This window comes from Hyaena hyaena, unplaced genomic scaffold, assembly GCF_003009895.1.
Source record: "Hyaena hyaena isolate Hyena2069 unplaced genomic scaffold, ASM300989v1 scaffold_135, whole genome shotgun sequence".
Lineage (NCBI taxonomy): Eukaryota > Metazoa > Chordata > Mammalia > Carnivora > Hyaenidae > Hyaena > Hyaena hyaena.
The window spans coordinates 1,914,904-1,938,147 of record NW_024080767.1 but is presented as its reverse complement, the minus strand read 5'-3'; the positions used below and the strand labels follow the sequence as shown (position 1 = coordinate 1,938,147).

The 23,244-nt window shown below is 49.1% G+C and overlaps 1 protein-coding gene across 1 annotated transcript in view; it reads right to left on the bottom strand.

Annotated features, from left to right (window-relative positions):
- Positions 1–5,136: 5,136 nt before the first annotated feature.
- Positions 5,137–23,244, bottom strand: part of CALN1 (calneuron 1) — a 483,031-nt gene continuing 464,923 nt past the window's right edge. Inside the window, exons 5-6 of the mRNA XM_039238081.1 lie at positions 18,897–19,053; positions 5,137–5,438 (exon numbers count right to left, since the gene is read on the bottom strand). Coding sequence (XP_039094012.1) covers positions 5,311–5,438; positions 18,897–19,053 — 285 coding nt within the window. The 3' untranslated portion in view covers positions 5,137–5,310. The remainder of the gene's footprint in view (positions 5,439–18,896; positions 19,054–23,244) is intronic.

The following is a 23,244-nucleotide window of genomic DNA, read 5'->3' as shown; positions in this document are numbered from 1 at the left end:
AGAGTCAGGACGGGAGGGCTCTTCCGGTTTCCCTTTCTTCTTGCTTTAGCGATGAGAAGCCTGAGGCCAGGAGGGGAACGTCACTCACAATGATCAGGCTGGTGGGCAGCAGAAGCAGGTGGGGTCCTGCATGCGACAGTGCTCCTGTGTCTTAAGTCTACGGGCCGCTCTCCTGGCCCCAGTTCAACAGGTCTGAGCCCAGACGGGATGCCCGGGGAGAGGCATTTTGAGCTTGCCAGATGTCAGCATCCCCCAAGGAAAGATGAGCTACTGGCCTCCTCTTGACGTTTGCCACACGTGTCAATGGGGTCAGGTTGATGGACAGCAGCCCCGTGGCATTCAGTCCCCTGCAGTCCGCTCCCCCCTTCCAATGTAGGCCACATACTCAGGGAAAGCGTTCAGAGACCAGCCTCTGCAGCCCTTTACAATCTTCCTTTTTCTCTCACACAGGTCCAGGGACGGAGCAACACCACACTTGAATTTTTCATTCCCTGGAATATTCCTTCCTCATCAGCCTCCTCCTCTACTCCCCTGGAAAATTCCAGCCTCTGCATCCCTTTCCCTTGGGCAATAATTTCTAACATGGTGAGAAGCACTGCGTTGAAAGCCAACCCATCGAGCTCAAAGAAAAGAGGTGAATGAGGGTGACACCCACCATGGGTGTTGAGCCCATAAGCCACCCAAAGTCAGGGCAGGGGGCAGGGGGCTTGGCGAGTCTTTTCCAGTTTCAGAGGGCTCTCCTGTGGGACGGGCAAAACCCGATTCTTTGTGGCTATTACGTCAAGCCAACGGAATCGAATTCATTTTGCCATGAAGACTTCCCGAGCTCTGTCATCATGTCCCTTGAGACCGTATAAAGAGGGTCCCAAGCCAGTATAACATAGAAACCATAGCTGTGTGCATCAGCGACGGGCATAGGATAGTAAGGGAGATGTTTGGCTGGTTTGTGCATTTGACCTTATTCCTCCCCAGACCAAGTGTCAACGGCAAGGCCACATAACTGAGGACAGTCCCCTGAGTGATTGAGTCAAAGGAAGTATGGAGTGAAGCTGGACAGTTGACATGTCAATGGTTGTGGAGAAGGGTCCGCAAAGGGCAGCCCGCCCCTCCTCCACTCTGCCAACGCTTCAAATAATTCAACTTGAAACCCCTAAGCTGTTGAATAATGTTACTTTGCTATTTCTGATGGCTCTTCCCCCGCTTCTGGGACAGCCGAGTAATGAGGAGGTGAGGAAAGATGGCTGTGGCAAGGGCTTTAGGTTCCGGACTCTTAGCCTTGTGAGGATCACTGAAGAGGCCGACGGGAAAGTTGTGATCTCAGGTGACAGCAGACAGATGTTCTCCAGGGAGTCCTCCTAGGAATACAACCGGTATGTGCTCAAGTCCGGAAGCCTCGGCTCGGCCCGTCTGTAGCATCACGGTGCTATAGGACAAGGGGCTCTTCCTTGCTGTGGGGTTTTAGATCCCCCTACATCTCCGTGGAGCAGGGTGAGTAATGCTATCATTATGGGCTTTTGGAGAAACAGTGCAGTAAAAGGACCCCATCCGATTGGGGACCTCCACCTGGGAGGAGCAGAGCTCAGCGGCTACCGCGACGATGGAGAGCAAATGGCACGGCAGGAACGGGATTTCATGACACGCAGCCACACACGGCCAGGCCAGCCAACCAACCCCAGAACCTGTGCTTCGCAGTCACACCCTTTCTGCTCAGTCACGGTCCCAGGGAGGCCGTCAGCTACACGCTAAGAGCAAAACTCTCTTTGATTTATAACCTGAGTCTGGACTTAAGCCTAGAGAAGGCATTTAGAATGAAAGAGAAATTTCCCCCTCCCCGTTCTTAGACACATCACTTCATGATTCCAGGCATGGGAGGTGAAGGGCAGGACTGTCAGAACGAGGCGATAGGCCATTTGTCATGTGCAACTTGAGGCGGGGGACAGGTATCGAGAAAGAACGCACCTCGTGGTGCACATCCTGTTTTCTGCAAACGGAACACCTAGAAAAAGTTCAGAAGCCCCTGGGCTCACCTCCGACCACATGCCAACCTCAGTTCACTTCAGTTCACATTTCTGGCTTGTGGGAGAGCGTCTCGACAGGCAAACAGATGCTTTTAAAGATTGAGGCTTAAAATATGTTTTGCCTTCCAAATGACATTTCTGCCTTTTCGCCCAGCTGAAGGGGTCCTTGCTCTGGGCCCTGGGAAGTGGGGGAGGAGGCGGGGTGGGGAGCACACAGAAGGATGGTTTCCAAACCCCAGAGAAGGCAGAGAAACCGCCAGATTTTTTAAGAGTAATTTACCCCACCAGGAGGCTACGGACGCAGGGAGTCTGGCTACCATCAGGCACAGCCCAGTGTTCTTTAAGAAAATGTTCCCTATTTTTGTGTGCCTTGCCAAACTCGGGGTGGAATGGGAGGGTTGCCATGGCAACATCACCCCCCCCTTTTTTTTACAGATTGGTCACGTGGGAGCCACGCACATTCTGGAAGCCACTTCTGATAGTTCCCATGCTGGGTCCTGACTGGGGGCTCTGTCTGCTTCTGGAGTGATAGGAGACAGCTGTTTTTTTTGGGGGGGGGATCTCCCTAGCAAAATGCCTCCCTGATCATCCCTGGTGTGGTCTGGGGGTGGGGGTGCCCATTCTTACAGCAAGAATGAACCACGCTTTACCCATGAGCATCCTAAGTGCTGTGGCAGGGGCCCTGAGGCAGCTCTGGAATGGACAGGTCCTGGGGTGGGACTGCAGAAAGTCAGCATCTTCAGGCTTACCAAAAAAATCCCAGCACCTCTGACCGAACCACCCCTGCCCCTGGGCCGTCCTCCCACACCTCAGGCCCTGGGTGCCAGGCGCGAGGCTACCATGGTGGCGGGCCAATTCTAGCCCACCCAAGAGGAAAGTTCTACAGCTTCCTTCTCGTCCTCTCTCCCTACAAGGGACGCAGGCTTCTTGGATGCCCTCCTGGGATGGGCTTGCTCGCTGGTCACTGGGAGAGGAAAAGAGTCCTCTTTGCGGAGAGGGTGCTGAGGCCTTGAACGGGCTGTTGGTGCCTCTCTCCAGAGCTCTTTTTACTCTCCACCCCTGCACAGCGGCTAATTTCTCTTCTAAGCCTCACCTCCTTCGGGGACCCCATTCTCCAGTGGGAGGACAGGACTTGCAGAGAGCCAGCCTTCGAAGAAGGGTTGCGATCCCCTCTCGAGGGGCAGGGGGCTCCCAAGGTCTCTATTTAATCGACTTTGAGGACACGGTCTAGTGGTTCAGGGGGACCTCCCCATCCGAGTCCAGTTGAGAGGAAGAAGGTAAACTACTCTGGGCAAAAACTAATGATGAAGTTGTCGTCTGTGTTAGTGTTCTGTGCTGGGGCCTGTTCTCCTTCTGGAAGCCGACCCTGAGGGACCAGGGGGGGGTCAGGCAGGGGGAGAGCGAGGAGGCAGACATGCAGTGCGGCGGGACTCCGGGCATTTTCCTAGCAGGACCCTCAACCCGGGGGCTCTTGGGAGCTCACACCTGCTCATGGTCCTCTGTACTATGGCTCAAACCCTAGTTTTACTTGTGCTCATCAGGAATATTTGCAGGCTCCCACCAAGGGGAAGTTTCTACAGCGGCCCCGTGCCTGCTGCAGGAAGTGCTTGCAGAAGGGAACTAGGAAAAGACCCTAAAAGGACAAGTCAGGTTGGAAAAGGCAGAAAGGGAGAAAACTGCGAGGGAGGGGCCTCTGGGGGAGGGGTTCCGGGACACAAACACTGCACCGCCAAACCTAGAGAGGAGACATTCTGGCACCTCAATACTAGAAGAAAGGAGGAAAGGGAGAGGGGGAAAAAAGCATGTAGCTTCAGGATGCAATGGAAGGAAAGAGGCGCAAGACCATTCTACTACAGAAATAAAGACCTGAGCTCGGAAAAGCCCAAAGGAAAACATCACATCGAAAGAGTAGCGGCGAATTGGACTATGCAAGCTTGAATCAATAGTAGTGGCTGCTATGGCATCTGGGAAAAATCAGGGAATGACAGATTGAAACGGTCCTGAAGACGGACCCTGGGATTCAGATCCCTTCCCCAGCAGAAGTTTTCTGCAGGCAAGAGCAAATTACCAGTCGTGTTGGCTAAGCTGATTCAGTCTCTTTGTTTCCCTGGGAAAATGAGTCAGTTGCAGAATCTGAGCACTGGAAGATGTTATGTGCGGTACACAGTAGTTTGATCTTTCCATCTTTCCACTGTGGACTGTATTTCTCTTTCCATCTGGGGAAGACTAACAAAGCAAATCTCAAGAGAAGGAGAGAAGGTAAGATGCTAGAGGCCCTTCACTTACAGAGGTCTTCAGGCATGGAGGCGGGTTCGGGCTCCACGACTCCAGGCGACTCGGCTGGGAGGGTCCCAGGCCCTCCCCGCACCGCGCCAAACTACCTGGCCCACCCCAGAGAGGAGGGGGTGCGTGTCGGAGAATAAGCTTATATTGGGAATAAGCGATCAGGAAAGGGTGATGTGACACACGACGAAGCCCAGTATATACGTCTGTCTACGTGTTTATGGTACAGAGATGCCCACAAGTATACTTTTTTTTTTTTTCTTTTCACTAAGGGCAGCACAGGTGGCAAAAGCTGGGAGAGGCTCTCTGCAGACTCCAAAATGCTGGTGCGCGATGGGCTCTAGGAACGGAAAGCCAAGTGCCAACGGAAGCCGAGAGCTCCCCAACTCTGCCAGCAAGACTCTTCTAGAAAAGGCAGTAAGAACGGAAGCGAAGGGGTGCGGCCTGCAGACCGCCAGGTGCTGCACCCCGTTCGATGGCTTTCCCCTCACGCCTTGGGGGGGCTCCACTGGGTGGAGGAAGGAAGCCAGGGTGGGACGGAAGCCCCTTCTTCTGTAGCAGCCCCGCAGTCAGCCCCTAGGGACCGAGGGGCCCGCAGCCCAGAGTCTCCGGCCGACCCCTGGGTTGAGAGGGTGGGACATGGAGGTGGCAGCGTGCTGACGCCTCGCTCTTGCTCTCTTACACCGCCAGCCTGGACGGCCCCTGGCATCCCGGGATGGAAATGACGTGTGTCTTCGGAGTTCCTGGGGGGTGAGTGAAGCAGTCACTGGGAACTCCTGGCTATTTTATTGCATTAGGAAACAAAACCATTAAAGCATTTAAGACAGCCCTTTGGTGTCCCTGCCAAGGAGATGAAGTGGGTTGGCAACACCTGTTGCACTGCGGCCTTGGGGTTCTTCGCTCGACTGTGCCTCGTCTGCAACGTCCGTGTCTGCTTTTGCGGAGGAAGTCTGCCCGCGGGGCATGCGCATGCGCGGTGAGCGGGGCTCGCAGCTGGCGGGGGCGGCCGCTACTCCATGCCGCTGCGGAGGATCTGGTTGGCCGCGATCAGCATGACGCTGATGATGAAGGCCATGGCGAAGGCGCAGATGAGGCTCTTGCGGACGCAGGTCTGTCTGTTCTGTTTCTGGGAGTGCACTGGGGTGGGGGTGGGGTGGGGAGGCAGAGGGCAAGGACACGAGGAGGGAGGTGGGGGGGGGGGTGGAGAGAAGAGAGAAATGACACCGTGAGACAGGCTGACCTCCTTGCCAACAACGAGCCCAGTTCCGAGGCCGAAGACGGGTCACATCGCCAAGCGTGTTTGGGACCGTCCTCGGAGCCCGAACATCACGTCTTCTGGCAAACCGTAGGAAGCGGTCATACTTTGTAACAAAAGCCAAGAGACAGGTGATGCTCGGGGGGAAGGTACAGACTTCCGGGTGCAATAGAGCGCCCGGGACTTTCTGGGCAAGAAGGTAAATGTAACAGTTTGGAGGCTCACAAAAGCCCCCCCGCCCCCCTCCCCCCGCATGAATGTGTCGTTTTTTGCAGGACACCGGCCTCCCGATTCCGAGACTGCCGCCAGAGACAGCAAGGTTCCGATGCCTCCCTACATATTCTCGCTGGCTGGAAGCAGCCTACCTTCCAGAATTGTTCTCGGGGGGTGACTGGTCAGAGTGGCCCTAAATGACCCCTGGCACTACCTCAGTTGCCCACGCCAGTGCTTCTGCAGCGGGGTCCCTGGGGAAGCAGCATACACACCCCTGGAAGCTTATTAAAAATGCAGTGCTCACTCTGGACCCCACGCCCAGTCTGCCGAATGAGAAACTCCAGGGACCGGGCCAGTGATCTGTGTTTAACTAGGGGATTCCCATGAAGTCCACACGCTCCGTGGACAGGACCCGTGGGAAGTAGGGAGGGAGTCGCAAAGCTCTGTCAGACCTTCCAGAGGCAGGGCGACCCTGTCCCCACGTCCTTCAGCACCAGAGGCCCTGGGGTGTATTCTTTTAATTCTTCCGTTGGACTAGGTCTTGCACCAGCGTTTTTATAAGGCCTTTAAGAAACCATTGGTAGGTCTGAATCAGTGGGAAACTCATATGGACCAGAAACAGGGAGATGGAAAGCACCAGAAAGAAAAGCTTTAGTCAAAGTGTGCTGAGGAAGAGCAGGTCTCTCTTCCAGACATTGCTTCCTATTCCAGAACTTCTTTTCCTTCTTTGAGTCTACACCTCCTCCCCTCCCCCTCTGTCCCTCCATGATCTTTGCACACAGTTTACCACGTAGCATATGGAAGAAATCTGTGCCCTGGGGGCCGCTGGGAAGCTGTGTCAACTGGAGCTACTCGCTGGACCAGCAGCAACTCCACCATCTGGGAGTTTGATGTAAATGTAAATTCTTGGGTCCCACTGCAGAATTACTGAATCAAAATCTCTGGCGGTGCGGGCCAGGAATTTATGAATTCGTAAGTTCTTCAGGTGATTAGGGAAATTGCTGGGCCCCACCCCCAGGAGTTTTGATTCAGTTGGACTAGGTGGGGCCAAAAAATCTGATGGAGTTTGAGTTGCTGGGAACCTGACAGGTTGTGTGTGTGTGTGTGTGTTTTAGGGACATGGGGTGGGGGGCGTGGGGGAAGATGGTTCTTTAGATTAAGATGTTAAGAAACCCAATGCCAGGGGGCACTTGGGTGGCCCAGTCAGTTAAGTGTCTGACTCTTGATTTTGGCTCAGGTCATGATCCCAGCGTCGTGAGATTGAGCCCTGTGTTGGGGCTCAGCATAGAGCCTGCTTGGGATTCTCTCTCTCTCTCCCCTTCTCCCTCTGCCCGTCATCTACTCACGCTCTCTCTTTCAAAACAAATAAATAAACTTAAAAGAAACCCAATGTCAGGACAGAAGAACATTTTCAGATTAGCTTCCATTTTGAAAAGAGGGCCTTCTGCTAGACATTAATACTCTACCTTTGTTTTGTTTTTTTAATTTTTTTAAAATGTTTTATTTCTGAGAGAGAGAGAGGCAGCGTGAGCAGGGGAGGGTCAGAGAGAGAGGCAGACACAGAATCGGAAGCAGGCTCCAGGCTCTGAGCTAGCTGTCAGCACAGAGCCCGACGCAGGGCTTGAACTCACGAACCGTGAGATCATGACCTGAGCCAAAGTCAGATGTTTAACTGACTGAGCCACCCAGGTGCCCCAGTACCTTTGCAGACCTCCAGCTGAGGGAAGGTGGTTTTTCTTTGGGTCAGATTATGGCATGGAAGGAGGGGGTGTGCGGAGGGGGGAAGAAATGCAATTTCCCTTCTTATTACTCTCAGTCTCTCTCTGTAGGAAAGAAGACTGGCAAGAGGAAAAGGCCAAGGTAGGATCCTCATGTCGTTAAAGAACCTAAAAATCATTCCATTTCCCCTTGACATTGAGGGGCTCCTCTGAAATCCCTGGAAATAACAGGGAGGAAGGAGGAAGCCAGGGATATTTCCAAAGACAAATGGAGCTTTTCCTACAAGAAGGGGTCTCAGGCACTTGTCAAGGGTCCTCTGTAAATTATGTCAACGAAGAAAGTTTCTCCAGCAAGCCACGTGTCACGGATACCCAGGGCCTCCGATGCAGCTCTGCCTCTCGCCCCCAATACTTGTTGATTATCTTAGGTGCTGTTTTTCTTTGGTAATGTTTTTATTCATTTTTGAAAGGGGGGAGAGGGAGAGCGAGCATGCGTAGGGGAGGGGCACAGAGCGAGGAAGACACAGAATCTGAAACAGGCTTCAAGCTCTGAGCTGTTAGCACAGAGCCGGATGCGGGGCTTGAACTCACAAACCATGAGATCATGACCTGAGCAGAAGTCAGACGCTCAACCGACTAGAGCCACACAGGCGCATCTCTCAGGTGCTGTCTTTTTATCTTAAACCTGGATCCGCTAGGCTTTTGCTTCCCTTGGGCAATTGAAAGTATTTTTGATTCCATTCTCAACTTGCTGATCAGGTCTGGGTCTTAGAACCTTACAAAGGCTTACCCGGAGGAAGAAAATTTCTGGGGAGATGCCCCCGCCCCAGGACGGGGCAAATGTAAAAAAAAAAAAAAAAAAGTGCCAGCCCTCAGTAAGGAAACAAAGGAGGTGGCGTTTAAGAAGGAAAAGGACCCAGAGCTGAAAATAAAATGAGGACGGGGAAGTAGCGTATCTGACACTTTCTGAGCGCTGGCTAATTTATTCTGGGCAGTTCTGCAGCATAAAAATGCTTTTGAAGGCAGTCATCTACCTTTCCATCCCATCCTGAGGGCTGGTGAAGGCCGAGAAAAATTGTGTGATTACGCCGAGGGAGAAATTTTTGGCTGAAGCCCTTCTTTGTGAAGGACACTCGGAAAACAAGGTTACAGGTGACAGGATTATCCCCCAGGAGAAAGGCTGCACCTTTGATCTGAAAATCCTTCAAAGCAGTAGGAGGGGAGAGATAGGGAAGGAGGGAAGGTCTGGAGACCCAATAGTCCCGCACTGGAGGCCATGCAAATCCGAATCCAGACCAAAAGTCCTATAAGCAGAGTGGCACTTGCAGCCTGTTCCTCGGTGGCTCGGAAACATCAGCATTTGAGTCTGTAATTCAGCCTCTGTGTCTCCATGAGCCTCCTCTGACATCCAGGACTCACGATGCCATAAATTGTGTGGCAGAGTAAAAAAAAAAAAAAGTAATGATTTCGGAGCCGGACGCAAGTCTAAATCGTACATATTCCACCTCTCGGCTGTGTGACCTTGGGCAAGCGAAATTTCCTCCGGCCTCAATTTCCTCATATAAAATGGGAGTAGTAAAAACTACCTTGTGAAGATTAAGGGTATGTGAAGGTACTACAGTATTGTTTGTGCCCATGAATGCCAAATCCCTTTGTAAACCTTTAAAAATGTTTTAATGTTTATTTTTGAGATGCGGGTATGGGTGGGTGGGGGGAAATGCGTGTGGGGGAGGGGCAGAGAAAGGGAGACAGAGAATCCCAAATGGGCTCCATGCTGACAGCGGAGAGCCAGACACAGGGCTTGAACTCCCTAACTGTGAAATCATGCTGAACTCACTAACCGTGAAATCATGACCTGAGCCCAAGTCGGACCTTAACCGACTGAGCCCCACAGGCGCCCCTGTAGACCTTTTCAAAACGCCTTTCCTTACTGAACCCCGCCAGTAAGTAGGCTAGACACACACAGTGTGCTCTATACATGTCATCACGGAATTGCACAGTGGCCTTCCTGGTGAGAGCTGGGTGTGTGACTATCACTTGACAGGTGGGAGGTCTGAAGCTCCAAGGGGTGGAGTCCAAGTTCATTTGGCAAATGGCGGAGGTGGGGCTTGAGCCAGGTCTGATTCTAACACCCAGGTTCCAAACTTCCGCACCAAATCTGTCTTCTTGATCTTTTGCTTAGTGACAGAATTCTCAGCAATAGGAAGATACAAAGAAACAGCACTGCAAACACCTGATGTGGTTGACAGTATAGTCCACCACGGGTTAATGTGTTTCTTGATAAGAATTTAAGGGCTGTCTTTGGCTATCATATGTTTGCACTGTGCTATAGTTTTGGGTTTTACTCTGTGTCTAGGCTTTGCTTCCCCAGCAGAACTATGGGTCAGCCCAGGATGAACTGTGAGTCTGGGTTAGGGCTTCTCTTAACCACCATCTAGAAGCAGCCCCGGGCAAGTGCCTGAGCTTCTCTGAGCCTCAGTTTCTCTCTCTGTAAAAGGAGGTAATGATAACTGTTCTGCTAATGTGAAGCATCATCTCCAAGATGAATGAGCTAATAAAAAAAAGCGAAAGTTATGTCCAACTGTGAATTGCCAGAGAAATGCAAGACTTCCTTGTATTCCCTTAGGGCTGGAGAAAAGGTCTGCTCATTTTTCTCCTGTTCCCCGCAGCCTCCAGCACAGGAGTGAGCATCCAAGCAGTGCTCCCAGACCTTTGCCATGGTCCCTTCCCTAGTTAATACGTTCCGAGCTACAGTGAGACTCATTTTCCTAAAGCAGCACTTAGTATGCACCGAGTCCCTTTGCAAACTTTCTGCAAAGGCCTTCTTGCTGGGGAAGTGAGTGCCATCCAGCATCTAAGCTCAGCAGGGAGCCCTGCCCACCACCTCCTCTCCCTCTCCCACCTCTGCTCCTAGACCGCCAAGCCTCCTCGAGCAGCTTCTGTTTCGGGCAGGCAGGTGGCCTTGCTCATCCCCACACGAGACTGTGCAATGCTGTCCAAGACCTGGCACCCACTCTCTCTGCTGACCTTCCCTCTCATTTTCTCTGGGCAGACCCCAAACCTGACCTTCCTCGGAGGCTTCTCCTGAACGCCTTGCTCTCATAGGGCCTGATCTTTCAAGTTTTGGAATGATTTGACTCTTTAAAAAAAAAAAAGTTTATTATTTTGAGGGAGAGAGAGTAGGGTAGAGGCAGAGGGAGAGGGAGAGAGAGAATCCCAAGCGGCCTCTGCACCAGCAGAGCCCAAGAGCCGTGAGATCATGACCTTAACTGAAACTAAGAGTCGGATGCTTAACTGACTGAGCCACCCAGGCGCCCCATGTACTGGTCTGACTGTTAATACCTGTTTATGTTTAATTGGATGGTATTCCCATTCCATAACATTCAGTCTTTTAGGGTGTACTGTTCAGTGGCATTTAGTACTTTCACAAGGTTGGGAAAGCATTACCACTACCCAATTCCAGAAGGTGTTCATCACCCTAAAAAGAAATGCCACAGGTATTAGAAGTCACTCTTCATTCCTTCACTCCGGCCTCCCCAGCCCCTGGCAATTACTAATGTCCTTTCCGTCTCTATGGAGATACCTAGTCCGGGCATCGGGCGTAGCAAGTACATGCAAATATATGACGTGCAGCCTTTTGAGTCTTACTTCTTTCACTTCGCCCAGCCCATGCGTGTGGTAGCGTGTGTTCCTACTTTCTTTCTTTTTGTGCCACATGTTGTTGAGATGTGCACCAGCTGATGGACATTTGGCTTGCTTCCAGTTTTGGGCGATTATGGATAATGGTGCTAGAACATTCTTACACAAGTTTTTGTGCTGATGCGTTTCTAGTGCTCCTGGGTACCGATCTAGGAGTCCAATTTCTGGGTCATATGGTAACTCTTTTTGAGGAACTTGAAACCGAACACTGAAAATGGCAAGAATGTATCATGCTTCTGGCAGTGTTTTCTGTGTCTAGCTTCCCATCAGGCCTGGAGCTCCCTTGCTAGCAGAGCGGTTGACACAGGAGCCCAGAAAAGAACGCGGGATGGAATGTGACTTGTGGGGTAATTGACACGCATGGAAGTGAGGTCTCCAGCTTTCCTGAAAGCTTGTTAGCAAGTCCTGAGCACCTACAGGCTCCTGGGTGCTGTTAGGTGGCAGGACCTGGGTTTGTGAGCTCCGGCAACAGATGGGGTTTTCTTTCTTATTTTAACAGCTTCACGCTGCTGCACTCAGCAAATGACAGGCGGCAACTCCTGGAGTTTTCTCCTGGAGACGGCGTCTGGATTTAGCCACGGACGGGCTGGGTGACCCCGGGCGTACTGGGTTCATAATCCTGCTGGCTCAGTGTCTTAGAAACGAGGCTGCGTGTCTGGAGGCACTCGCTCCCAAACGAGGTGAACCAGAATCATAACAATTCTGATTAATTGCCCCCACACAGACCTCTATGTAAGTGATAGTTCTGGCAGGGACTTGGGGGCTCAGGAATGTTTAAAAACAAAACAATATAAACCCCATCGTAGGTGATTCTCACAATGAGCCAGAACTACCGAGTCTGGGAGCTATTACTGCTCTGTGATCCTTCCAGGTCTGACATTTTATGATTTTATGAAACTGAATATTTCCATAGCCTAAAGTGGAACTAATTAAGAGCTCCTGAAAGTGAATTTTCTTTAAAACATTTTTAAAAAATATTTTTATTTTTGAGAGAGAGAGAGAGACAGAGCATAAGCAGGGGAAGGGCAGAGAGAGAGAGGGAGACACAGAATCTGAAGCAGGCTCCAGGCTCTGAGCTGTCAGCACAGAGCCTGACCCGGGGCTTGAACTCGTGAAGGCTTGAAGTCGTGAACCTAACCTTCAGATCATGACCTGAGCTGAAATCGGACACTTAACCTGCGGAGCCACCCAGGTGCCCCTGAAAGTAAATTTTCTGTACATCAGTGAGACCCAGAATGCTCACAGGCCCCAGGTGAGACCTGAAGACAGAGGTGGATGATGTGACCTCTGGTGAATAGCAGTGAGGCTGTCATGTTTTATGGTCCCTGTTCAGGGGAAGAAGGGCCACTTTTCCTTTCTGGCTCCTTCTCTACCAGAAAATCGTCTCAGGTGTCTAGCCATCACACATCCATGTCTTGCTTTGAGGGTCCCACGGTGGACCCGTGCTGAGGTGGCCTGGTGTTGTTTTGGCCTTTCCGACAGACCTTCCTCTTCTGGGAACATAATTCATCTTTTGGTTTGGGGATCCATAGCTCAGTCTTCAGATCGATCTGAATTCTCAGTCTGGGGCTTCACATTTCCCACTGTAGCAAACCAGACTGGCCAAGTAGAGTGTGCCAAACTCATGGCTTGGTTCGGGGCTAGGCACATGGATTGATGGGAGCCCCTTCTTGGAATGGAAATGAATCTTTGAGGAGAGAATCCTGTCACTTTAGGGAGAGAGAGCACCCGCCCAAGAATGAAGCCAACAGAGAGAAAAGAAGGACAGAGAGATTGGGAAGGAGAGTGACAGGCTGGGCGTTGGAGGGAAGAGGGAATGTCGCTTCAGCTCTTTCGATCCGGGTCAGCCAAAGTTCATCCCTTTGCCAGTATTTTTTAGTTTAAGGGTGTCTGGGTTGAGTTTCTGCTACTTGAAACCAAGAGTCTTGACTAGCACTTTTAGTGCTTCTGATGTTGGCACTGACTTGACTTAGGAATGAATGTGTCAAGAAGAATGCTCAAACCCTACACATTTGGTCTAGGTCCCATCCTTCAAAGAGGTGGCTTTCTAGCAGTGGGTACTCATAACGTCTCCAGAAAAAAAAAAAAAATTAGGAGAACAGAACTGGGGCTAGGGATGGGCTGGTTTTGTTTCGTCGTCTGTTTCGAGTGCTCGCTAAGGTGTTAAGCTTTGTCCAAAATAATCTCACTCGTCACCTCATGTCACAACCACACGAGGCAGTCATTCCGTGATTCCCATGTCACGGATGAAGAACACTGGGCTCTTACTATGTATGTAAGTATCCTGGGCAAGTGACCTCAGACAGGGCAAAGCAGGATTTTAAGCCAGGCCTGTCTAGAGTGCAGAGTTGGAGTCCTTAACGACCAGGGGGATTAACCAAAACCAGCTCTTTACCTCGTGTCCCAGAATCTCATCCCTCCTCACTCCCGGCTCCAGAAAACTTTCTGACAGGGCTGCTGCGAAGGATTCCCAAATGGAAGGAAAATATTCATTTCTGTCTGAAGCCCCAAATCTCTTTGAAAACCATGCCCTGTCTCACCACCTGCCATGGACCCTCAGCTCCACCTTAACCTCCACCCGCAGAGAACAGGTTTTATTTAAGGAAATTGATGGCACCAGGCAAACTGGGAGCAGATGGTGTAGATGACATAGGATGCCCTTTTCCTTTGGACGAGCCTGAAATACCCAACGTGCACGGCCAGGTGAGGGGGCAAGGCTCCCCATCTGGGTGTGCATTTGACATCCCGATAGGAATTCTGCAGCTTCAGCAGGGATGGCTGGCCTGGAGACCTTGGATTTGGCCGCACATTCTTTCTGACCTTCCACCGAGCCAGACATTGTTGAAGCCGGAGGTGACCGTCATTGGCCCACATTGGCCACCTTCAAAAGAGTGTATAGAGAACTTACGCAGGGCCACGTTGCTAGTCTACACAGGGTTGGGCACGTCACCTGCATGTCTGCACAGTGCTGCTTTGGGAGCTACCTGGCCCGTGTCCCCTCCCTTGACATTTCTTTGTCTCGTCCATCGTCCCGAGGCACTGAATGGCGCAGAGCAGCTCTGCCTTTCACAGAAACTATTTATTCCCCCGTTGATGATTTCGCTTTACTTCCTTCTGCTGCGCGTGTTGTCAGAATGTCTAGAAAAATCTGACAGCTGGTATTCCATTTAGGGACAACATTTGGGGGATGTGTCTTGAAAGGGCTCACACACAGTCTTGCCGCACCTTCTACTCAACTTCCAAATATAATATGACTTCCCTGGCGATGAAATGAAAAATGGGTAGTGATGAAGTGTCATTCCATAAAGGAGCCTGAAACGCCGACGTCTGGCTGAAGAGACCCAGAGGAACAAATGAAGGGGCCGGAGCAGGGTCTTTGTCAGATAGCCCTGGGGTTCACACCCTCCCCCGGCGTTTGACAGTTGACAAGCGACACCACTCTGCTGAGCCTCAGTTTCCTCATCTGTACCGGAGGAGCCACAGAGCTTCTCTCCCAGGATGTGCTGACAGGTGAGTTGCTCATGTTAACAGTGACCAGCACCTGCACTGCATTCCAGGCAGTTCCCTCCGTCCCTTTCCTCCTGGACTGCATCAGTATAGATGAAGCAGTAAACACATGGCAGCAAATACTTAATATATGGTATAATTTGTTACGCGAACCCTTGGTAAGGATCTGGTCACAGGCAGATAGGTGATTCAACCACAAGACCACCCGATTCCACATATGTCAGCAACTGGAGCCAAATAATGAAACAAGACTTTGTCTCTCAGTGTCCCTGAGCTTCCATTCTCCAAAAGCAAAATGTCTGGTGATTATAAAGTAGTAACACGGAAGCACAAGACCTTAAAACTCTTATGTAGCATGGATCGTGGCTGGGCATTGCAGGTAGGCACAGAGTCTGGTATCTAACCCATTTTGGTGAATGCTGACCTATTTATTTTTCCACATTGTTAGAATACACCTATTGAAAACTGACAGCTCAGAACATTGAATGTAATTGATCTTAATGAGGGAATTCAAAAAGATCTGGGGCGTTGGAGGTACCTGAAAGGCATCCTTTGAGTGGAGTATTCTCTTTGGATTTGGGGCTGTATAGACTGCTGGCTGGTGAGCAGTGCGATTAAATGGCCTCAGGCCCAAAGCACCCAGCATGGTGGGTGGCGCATGGTCAGGTGCCTGACTCAATCCGGATAGTTTCTCATCCGGAAGCCAGGTGTGAATCAAGGAAAGGTCCACTTCAGAACCCTTGAATTAGATTCTTCTAGTCTCTTCCCCGCCTTAACAAGGGTTCCCGTAGATGACTTCTCTTGGTGCTCCAGGAAAATGGGTTCTACACGTGACATGAACCCCCAACTCAAGAGTTTTCTGAAGACAAGTCAAGAAAACTGTCCTTCTGGGTAGCTTGGAATCTCATCCTAGTACCACTTGTCCTTCCCCTGGGAGAAGGTGGAAAATTCCCTGTTTCCTTATGATCACAGAGCCCTATCTTCTGTATAGATAAGGCAGATTAGAATGTGGGAGGGGCTGTGTGTATGTGTGTGTGTGCGCGCGTGTATCTGTGGTTTGGGTTGGCCTAAAAACCAAACAAAGAACAAAACAAGCCAAACAAAACAGGAGAAAAAGAAAAACATAAACCTCTGCCACCAAAGGGGGCCACATCCCCCCTACACCCATTCATCTGGAAGGAATGACCGAGATTCCTGAATTGATGGACAGAACCGGAACACCTTTGTACACATCTCAGACCCAAGATTTGTGAAAGTAGAAAGTAAATCACTGGTGTACAATGATGCTAGGGAGGAAGAAGCCCTTCTGCTCAGCTCCGACAGGCTGCGTGTCACACAGCTTGTGCACATCAGCATTTCCAAACCTGTGCTATGCTCCAGAATCTCAGCCTAGCCCCCCACTTTGGTGGGCTCAGAGCTATTTGATGTGTACTGATTTAAATTCCCATTCCACCAGGGCGCCTGGGTGGCTCAGTCGGTTAAGCGCCCGACTTCGGCTCAGGTCAGGGTCTTGCAGTTCATGGGTTTCAGCCCCGCATCGGCCTCTGTGCTGACAGCTCAGAGCCCGGAGCCTGCTTCGGATTCTGTGTCTCCCTCCCTCTCTCTCTGCCCCTCCCCTGATTGTGCTCTCTCTCTTAAAAATAAACATTAAAAAAAATAAATTCCCATTCTACTGCACATCATCAGTTTCACTGACCAGCTCATCCTTCCTTGCTCAGAGACCGGTGCGCCTTTTCACCTTTTAAGGCAAAGATCTGCACTTTTAGGTGTTTTTTGTTTGTTTGTTTGTTTCTTCATTGATTCCTTCCTCTGACATAAAGTAGGGCAAGATTCCCAGTCCCCTTGGATCTCCCCGCTTTCCGGGTGAGCTGATCAGTGAGGGGATATGCCTGCTGCTGCAAAGTTGTTTTGTTTCGTTTGGTTTTTGCTGCAGCAAAGTTTTAACAAAAGCAGGAGGGAAGAGCTCCCTGGGAGGGAAGGGATGGGGTCAAGGTCGGCTACAAGGTCCTAGGGCACCAGGGGGGATCTCAGTGTCCATGTATCAACTCTTCCTAAACAACTCTGCCCAAAAAACACAGTCAGGGAGGCCGTTTCTTGAGCAAGGAGACGGCTGTGGGCATTAAATATATCTACCAGCGACTTCAGTTCTCTCTCTTAAACCTGAACACAAAGCAGTGAGCTTGCATTTCAGGCCAAACAGCACTGGCAAAGTATTAAAAACAGAAACAAAACAAAAAACTCTCTGATGTGAAAGCAAGCAAAATGGCTTATGTAATCCGGGTTGCAGAGGGCGTTCAAAAAAGCAATGTACTAATTGCAAAGCAATGCTTCCTGTATTAAAGAAGACGGCAAAGTTTAAAGCATTTAGTATAGCAACCGGAACTTATCAATTACCTCACAGTTGGTAGCTGTTGCCAATGTTGTATGTTCGAATCAACTGAAGCAGACTCAGTAAGACTTCTATTTGGAAACCCCTTTCTCCCTCAGTTTATTAATATGTGAGCTTTTGAATAATAAAAAGACATTGCCTAGGGTTCAGATTACTTCCCAGTGCAGTGTGACCTTTCCCAAATTACTAAGACTTGTGACATTTCTCTGAACAAAACACTGATCCACCAACAAAGGCTCTTGCGGAAAACAAGATGCCCAGAAATACTCTTCCCACCTGTCTCCAGAGCATTTGCTGTCAGTTGGGGGGCTGGAGCCCCAAATGTCTCCATTGTTTGAACACACAGCCTGTCATCAGGGCAGAAAGGGTTGGATTGCGATGGATCGAGGAGCCCATCGCTGCCTGCCTCACCCCTACTCACTCTCCCAATCCCCCTGCCTGTCCTGCTGCACATGGCTGTGGCCGTGACCATCCTCTTCTCCTGCGGTCTTGCGTGGCTCCAACTCCAAATATAGCCACTGATGCTCCAGGCCTCGTGTCACATGCAGGCTGACCAGGGAAGCTTCTGGACCACAACTGGGTTTTGTTTGCCATACACAGCATGTTTGAAGAATTTTGAATGCCTATAGAAGGGGGCATTGCTCTCTAACGTACCCCAATCCTTGCCTAGCACTCCCCATCTCCCTGGCTGGAATTAATTGCACTTATCACTTCGGAGTGTAAACATTTCCTCCTGTTTCCTCTTGTTATGGCCTTTAATCCTGCACACGGTGTGGCGATGTGGCCCGGACAGGACACCTGGGGGCTCGGGTCCAAATGAACCACACTAGCCCCCGGGACTAACTCCGTTCTGCGTAGACTCCCCACTTGGCAAGCTCTAACATGGCGGCTCCAGACCAGGCTGCCGAATGCCATCCTGGTGGCCACGTGACAGCTTACTGGTTGCGTGCCTGGATTTGTGTAAGGGTTCAGAAAAAAGAAGAGAAAAGAGTGGCTAGACCTCTTTAAGAAATCCCAGCCCTGAACACGTTAAAGATGGCTGGGCCTGATGTCCTGTTTTAATGTAATTAAAAAACTGTTTTCTTCTATTCATCAGGGTTGTGAAAGCAGTTTTGATTTTCAAAGTCGGAAAGAGGGATTAAATTATTTGGCGTCCCTGGAACTTTGTACTGTTTAGAGGATCAGGTAGGCTGTTTATCTTTTCCTACGTTTTCTTTCATGAGCCCAAAAAAACTGGCCTCTCATGGGTCTATATTTTGGCCCCAGGAAAAGCTGATTTCTTACCTGTTAAGTACATGGTTAAATTCATGAAAGTATTTTCATGAATGGGGCTCTTTGTGACCAGTGCCTCCAGGGAGCAGAGCACAGAGGTGATCGTTTCCTAGGAAGTAGGTATAATTACCCTGATGCTTATAGATCAGGGTACGCCCTCAGAGAAGGCACACCTGGTGGCCAAGGTCACGCAATTAGGCACTGGACTTGACCCAAGTTGGCCGTCAGCCTAAACAGGCTGTTTGTACCACTCCATGTGGCTCCCCACAAAGCTGCATGTCTAATCACAGACCCGAGAGAACCACTGGAGGAAAGACGGGGTCACTACAGGTCCTGCAAAAATGCAGGGTTTGGGGAAAGAATAGAAGAAAAAAAAAGAACCTATTGCATCTTGGCAGAAAGGGCCTTGTAACCTCAGTTCTGGATTCTTGGCTTTAGGACGGGACCCTCCGGCCCCGACTGTAAACGCGTTTTTCATAGCGAGGACGTGAGGGCGTTGACCGGCCCCAGACCAGGTAGGAAGCAGAATCGGGGGCACCTACCTCCTTCAAACTCTGTCTGGCAGTTCTCTGAGGTCTCCTGCAGGCTCTCCTCCTCGTTGATGATGATGTTCTCAATGTCCTTCATTGTCAAGTGGTCCCGGAAGGCGTGGTAGAGGATGTGCTTCAGCTCCTCCAGGGTTATCCTCTGCATGTCGAACTGTGGGGATAAAGACGGGTGAGCAGGTCTTGGGGACACGGGGCTGAGAACTCAGGCCGGGGCGTGCCTGGCAAGCCCCAGCAGCCCGAAGCTCCTGGATGGAAGCTTTGCTCCGCTTTCCAGAATATCAGATGAGCAATTTTTCCATCGTGTTCTGCTCCAAGCATACTCATGAACTTGCAGGGACTTAACTAGGAATACAGTGAGTGCATGTATCACCCTCAGTTGAGGCTCCTGGAGAATAAAAAAAAAAAGCCATCCACTAGCTTGGCTTCCTACTCACTCGGCCATCTGCCGTCACCTCCACACACCGTGCACACCTCATGTACTTGGGAGTGGTGTCACACCTCAGACAATGCACACATCTCTAAAGATATTCTGTATCTCCCAAGAAGCCAGCCCTTCCTGTCTTGCTTTAACTATGTTTCCTGGGCTAACAAGATAAAATGCAAGTTCAAAGCCATGTTTTTGAGGAAGAGAAGCTAAAAGGAGGTGTGGCACCCTTCCCGTGTGTTCTTCCTGTCGTAGTGAGAGGCTTATATCACTAGCAGGTACGGTCCTATTACTTTCTTGGCCAATGGCACATGAGCAGAAGTCACAAATGCCGCATCCAATTAAAAGCTCTAAGGGCCCAATCATGTGCTCTTTCCCCTCTGCCATGAGAATGGCATGCCCCATGTGGGGGCTGTTCCTTCTTTCTGGGCCCCAGAACAAGGATAAGGTGGAGGAGACCTGCAGATGCCCCATAAAGGAAAAATAACGTGTGTGCGAAATGCCGTTGGTGGTTGTCAGCCGTAGGGATTTCAGGCTAACTTGGTTTAAGTCAATAATACAAACATTATACAAGTAACAGAAAATATATTAAAAATAATACAAAAATTTATATTAGCAATTACAAAAAATACAGTACCACACAGAAGTGAGAGGCTACCATAACAAACATCCTAAAATATGATATTCCAGGGCCAGGTGGTGTGAAATGGGAAAAATGTGATTGGAGGCTGGAAAGATCAAGACCCATGAATATTATGCAGAAGCGTGACATTTGGTCGCGTCATTGTCTGCGACGACTTGAAGGAGAGAAAAATGTTGAATGAGTTTTTGGCTTTAGGTAGTCAGTCTGGGGAACAGCATGGTTGCAACTGGTGGTATCTGACAGGGCGAAACAGGAAAGAGATGGGCTCCTAAAGTTAGCAACTTAGGCAACAACAGATGTTGGCGAGGATGCAGAGAAAGAGGATCTCTTCCGCACTGCTGGTGGGAATGCAGACTGGTGCAGCCACTCTGGAAAACAGTAGGGAGGCTCCTCAGAATATTAAGAATAGAACTGCCCTACGACCCAGCAATTGCACTACTAGATATTTATTTATCCAGGGGATACGGGTGTGCTGTTTCAAAGGGGCACATGCACCCCCATGTTTATAGCAGAGCTATCGACAAGAGCCAAAGTATGGAAAGAGCCCAAATGTCCATCAACTGATGAATGGATAAAGAAGACGTGGTAGACAGACAATGGAGTCAAAAAGATCAGCAAGCAAAAAGAATGAAATCTTATCATTTGCAACCATGTGGATGGAAATAGAGTGTGTTATGTTAAGCAAAATAAGTCAGCATAGGGGAAGGGAAGGAAAAATAAGATAGAAACAGAGTGAGACAAACCGTAAGAGACTCTTAAATACAGAGAATAAACTGAGGGTTGCTGGTGGGGTGTTGGATTGGGGGGCATGGGCTAAATGGGTGATGGGCATCAAGGAGGGACGAGCACGGGTGTTACATGTAAGTGATGAATCACTAAATTCTATTCATGAAATCATTATTACACTATATATTAACTAACTTGAATTTAAATTAAAAAATCTTAAAAAAAGAAAGAGGTGAGCTCAGAGTGAAATAAGTCAGAAAGAAGACAAATGTAATTTCACTTATATATGGAATCTTAAAAAAACAACCAAACAAATGTAAAAACCCTGAACTCATAGATACAGAGAACACATTGCTGGTTGACAGATTGGGTAGGTGAATGGATGGAGGGGGTCAAAAGGTACACACATTCAGTTATAAACTAAATAAATTCTGTGGCTCTAACATACAGCATGGTAACTATAGTTAATAACACTTACTGCATATTTGAAACTAAGAGAGTAGATCTCAAAAGTTCTCATTACAATGGAAAGAGTGTGTAATTATGTGTGAGGAGGGATGTCACTTAAATTTATTGTGGGGAGGCCTGGGTGGCTCAGTCAGTTAAGTGTCTGGTTCTTGATTTTGGCTCTGGTCATGATGTCGTGGTTTGAGTTTGAACTAGGTATCAGGCTCTGTGCTGACAGTGTGGAGCCTGCCTGGGATTCTCTCTCTCTCTCTCTCTCTCTCTCTCTCTGTCTCTTTCTGTCCCTCCCCTGCTCATAATCGTTCTCTCTCTCTCCCTCTCTCTCTGCCCCTCCTCTGCTCATAATTGTTCTCTCTCAAAATAAATAAATAAACTTAAAAAAATTTATCGTGGTGATCATTTTGCAATATATACAAATATCCAATCATTGTCATATATATATGAAGCTAATGTAATGTTTTATGTTAATTATATTTTAATTTTTAATTAAAAATTTTTTAATGTTTTATTTATTTTTGAGAGAGAGAGAGAGAGAGAGACAGTGTGAGCAGGGGGAGGGTCAGAGAGAGAGAGGGAGATACAGAATCTGAAGACAGGCTCCAGGTTCTGAGCTAGCTGTCAGCACAGAGCCGGATGCGGGGCTTGAACCCATGAACCGTGAGATCATGAACTGAGGCTAAGTTGGATGCTTAACCGACTAAGCCACCCAGGGGCCCCTATCTTAATTTTTTTAAAAAGGAAAAAAAAAAAGAGAGAGAGAGAGCTGAGCTCAGGAAAGATTTGGTTGGTTTAGAAGCCAGGAATAGAGACCACTCAGAAATTCCGGATCTTGCAGAACGGAAAGAAGCGATTGTTTTCTGTCTTCAACCAGGAAGAGATAAAATTGAGAAACGTTATAAATGACAAAGCAAATCCAAGTGGTCCTTATTAAAACCTCTGAAAACGCTAAGTGACTCTCCAAGGAAAGTAGTTATTAAGTTTAGAGAGAGTTATGTCTCAAAATAATTGTGGATGTGGCTATTAGCAAAATACAATTGAAATCAAGTAGATGTTTTGTAAAAAGATTTTTTGAGACAGCTATATTGGGCAAGAGCCAACAGCATGGGATTAAGAGACTCTGTGACTATTCAAAACATAAAATGGCCTTTGGGCTCCCAACCTTTTATGGGCACAAGCCATTAGAAGAATAAGCGACACAGGCTGGAAGCAAGGTGTTTGCAATGCCCTCATCAGGAGGGAAGGAGACTAGTGGAAAGGGGCAGAAGGTCTCCGAGATTGTGAAGCTGGGAATCATTCTTGAAATCATTCAGTGAAATCAAGAGCAGGTTCCAGGAAGCAGAGGTAGGATCTAATCAAGGAATATTCCTCACCCCAAAGTCTGTTCAGCAAGATTTTAGATTTACTCTAAGCTTTTGAGTGTTATGTGTCTACCATTTTTTTTCTTTCTGGATGGGATTGTTCTGAGTGGTTAACCTGAGTCTGTTCCACCCTTCTGTGTTGAGTGTGTTGGGGGGTGGTGAAGGGGGATTTGTTTTTTTTCTTAACCCATATGTCTCCAGATCGGGAGGAGCCATACCCAGATTTAATGTATATTATGAAGGTCTAGATCTTGAGTCTTTTTGTTTGTTTATTTATTGAGAGAGAAAGAGAGATGGGCAGAGACAGAGGGAGAGAGAATCTCAAGCAGACTCTGCACTGTCAGCACAGAGATTGATGTGGGGCTCGATCCCACAAACTGTGAGATTGTGACTTGATCTGAAATCCAGAGTCAAACGCTTAACCAACTGAGCCACCCGGGGGGCCCCTAGATCTTGTAGTGTAATTAGATGGGATTTTTGAGTGTTTCTCTTGGGTAGGGACAAGTCTATTTTGTGGTGAAAGGGAGGTAAATGAATATGTGTGAGCAAGGGTGTAACAGGTTTTATCATTTCTAATGATTTCTTTTCCCTCCCTATGAGAGGATTGTATCTCCTCTCCCATTGGCCCATCAATGTCAGGTTTGGGCTACAAACGTGCCTGTGAAAGTCATATATGAAAGTGATGGATGTCCAAGGAGAAATCTCAAAGCCATCTTGTGTTCTGGA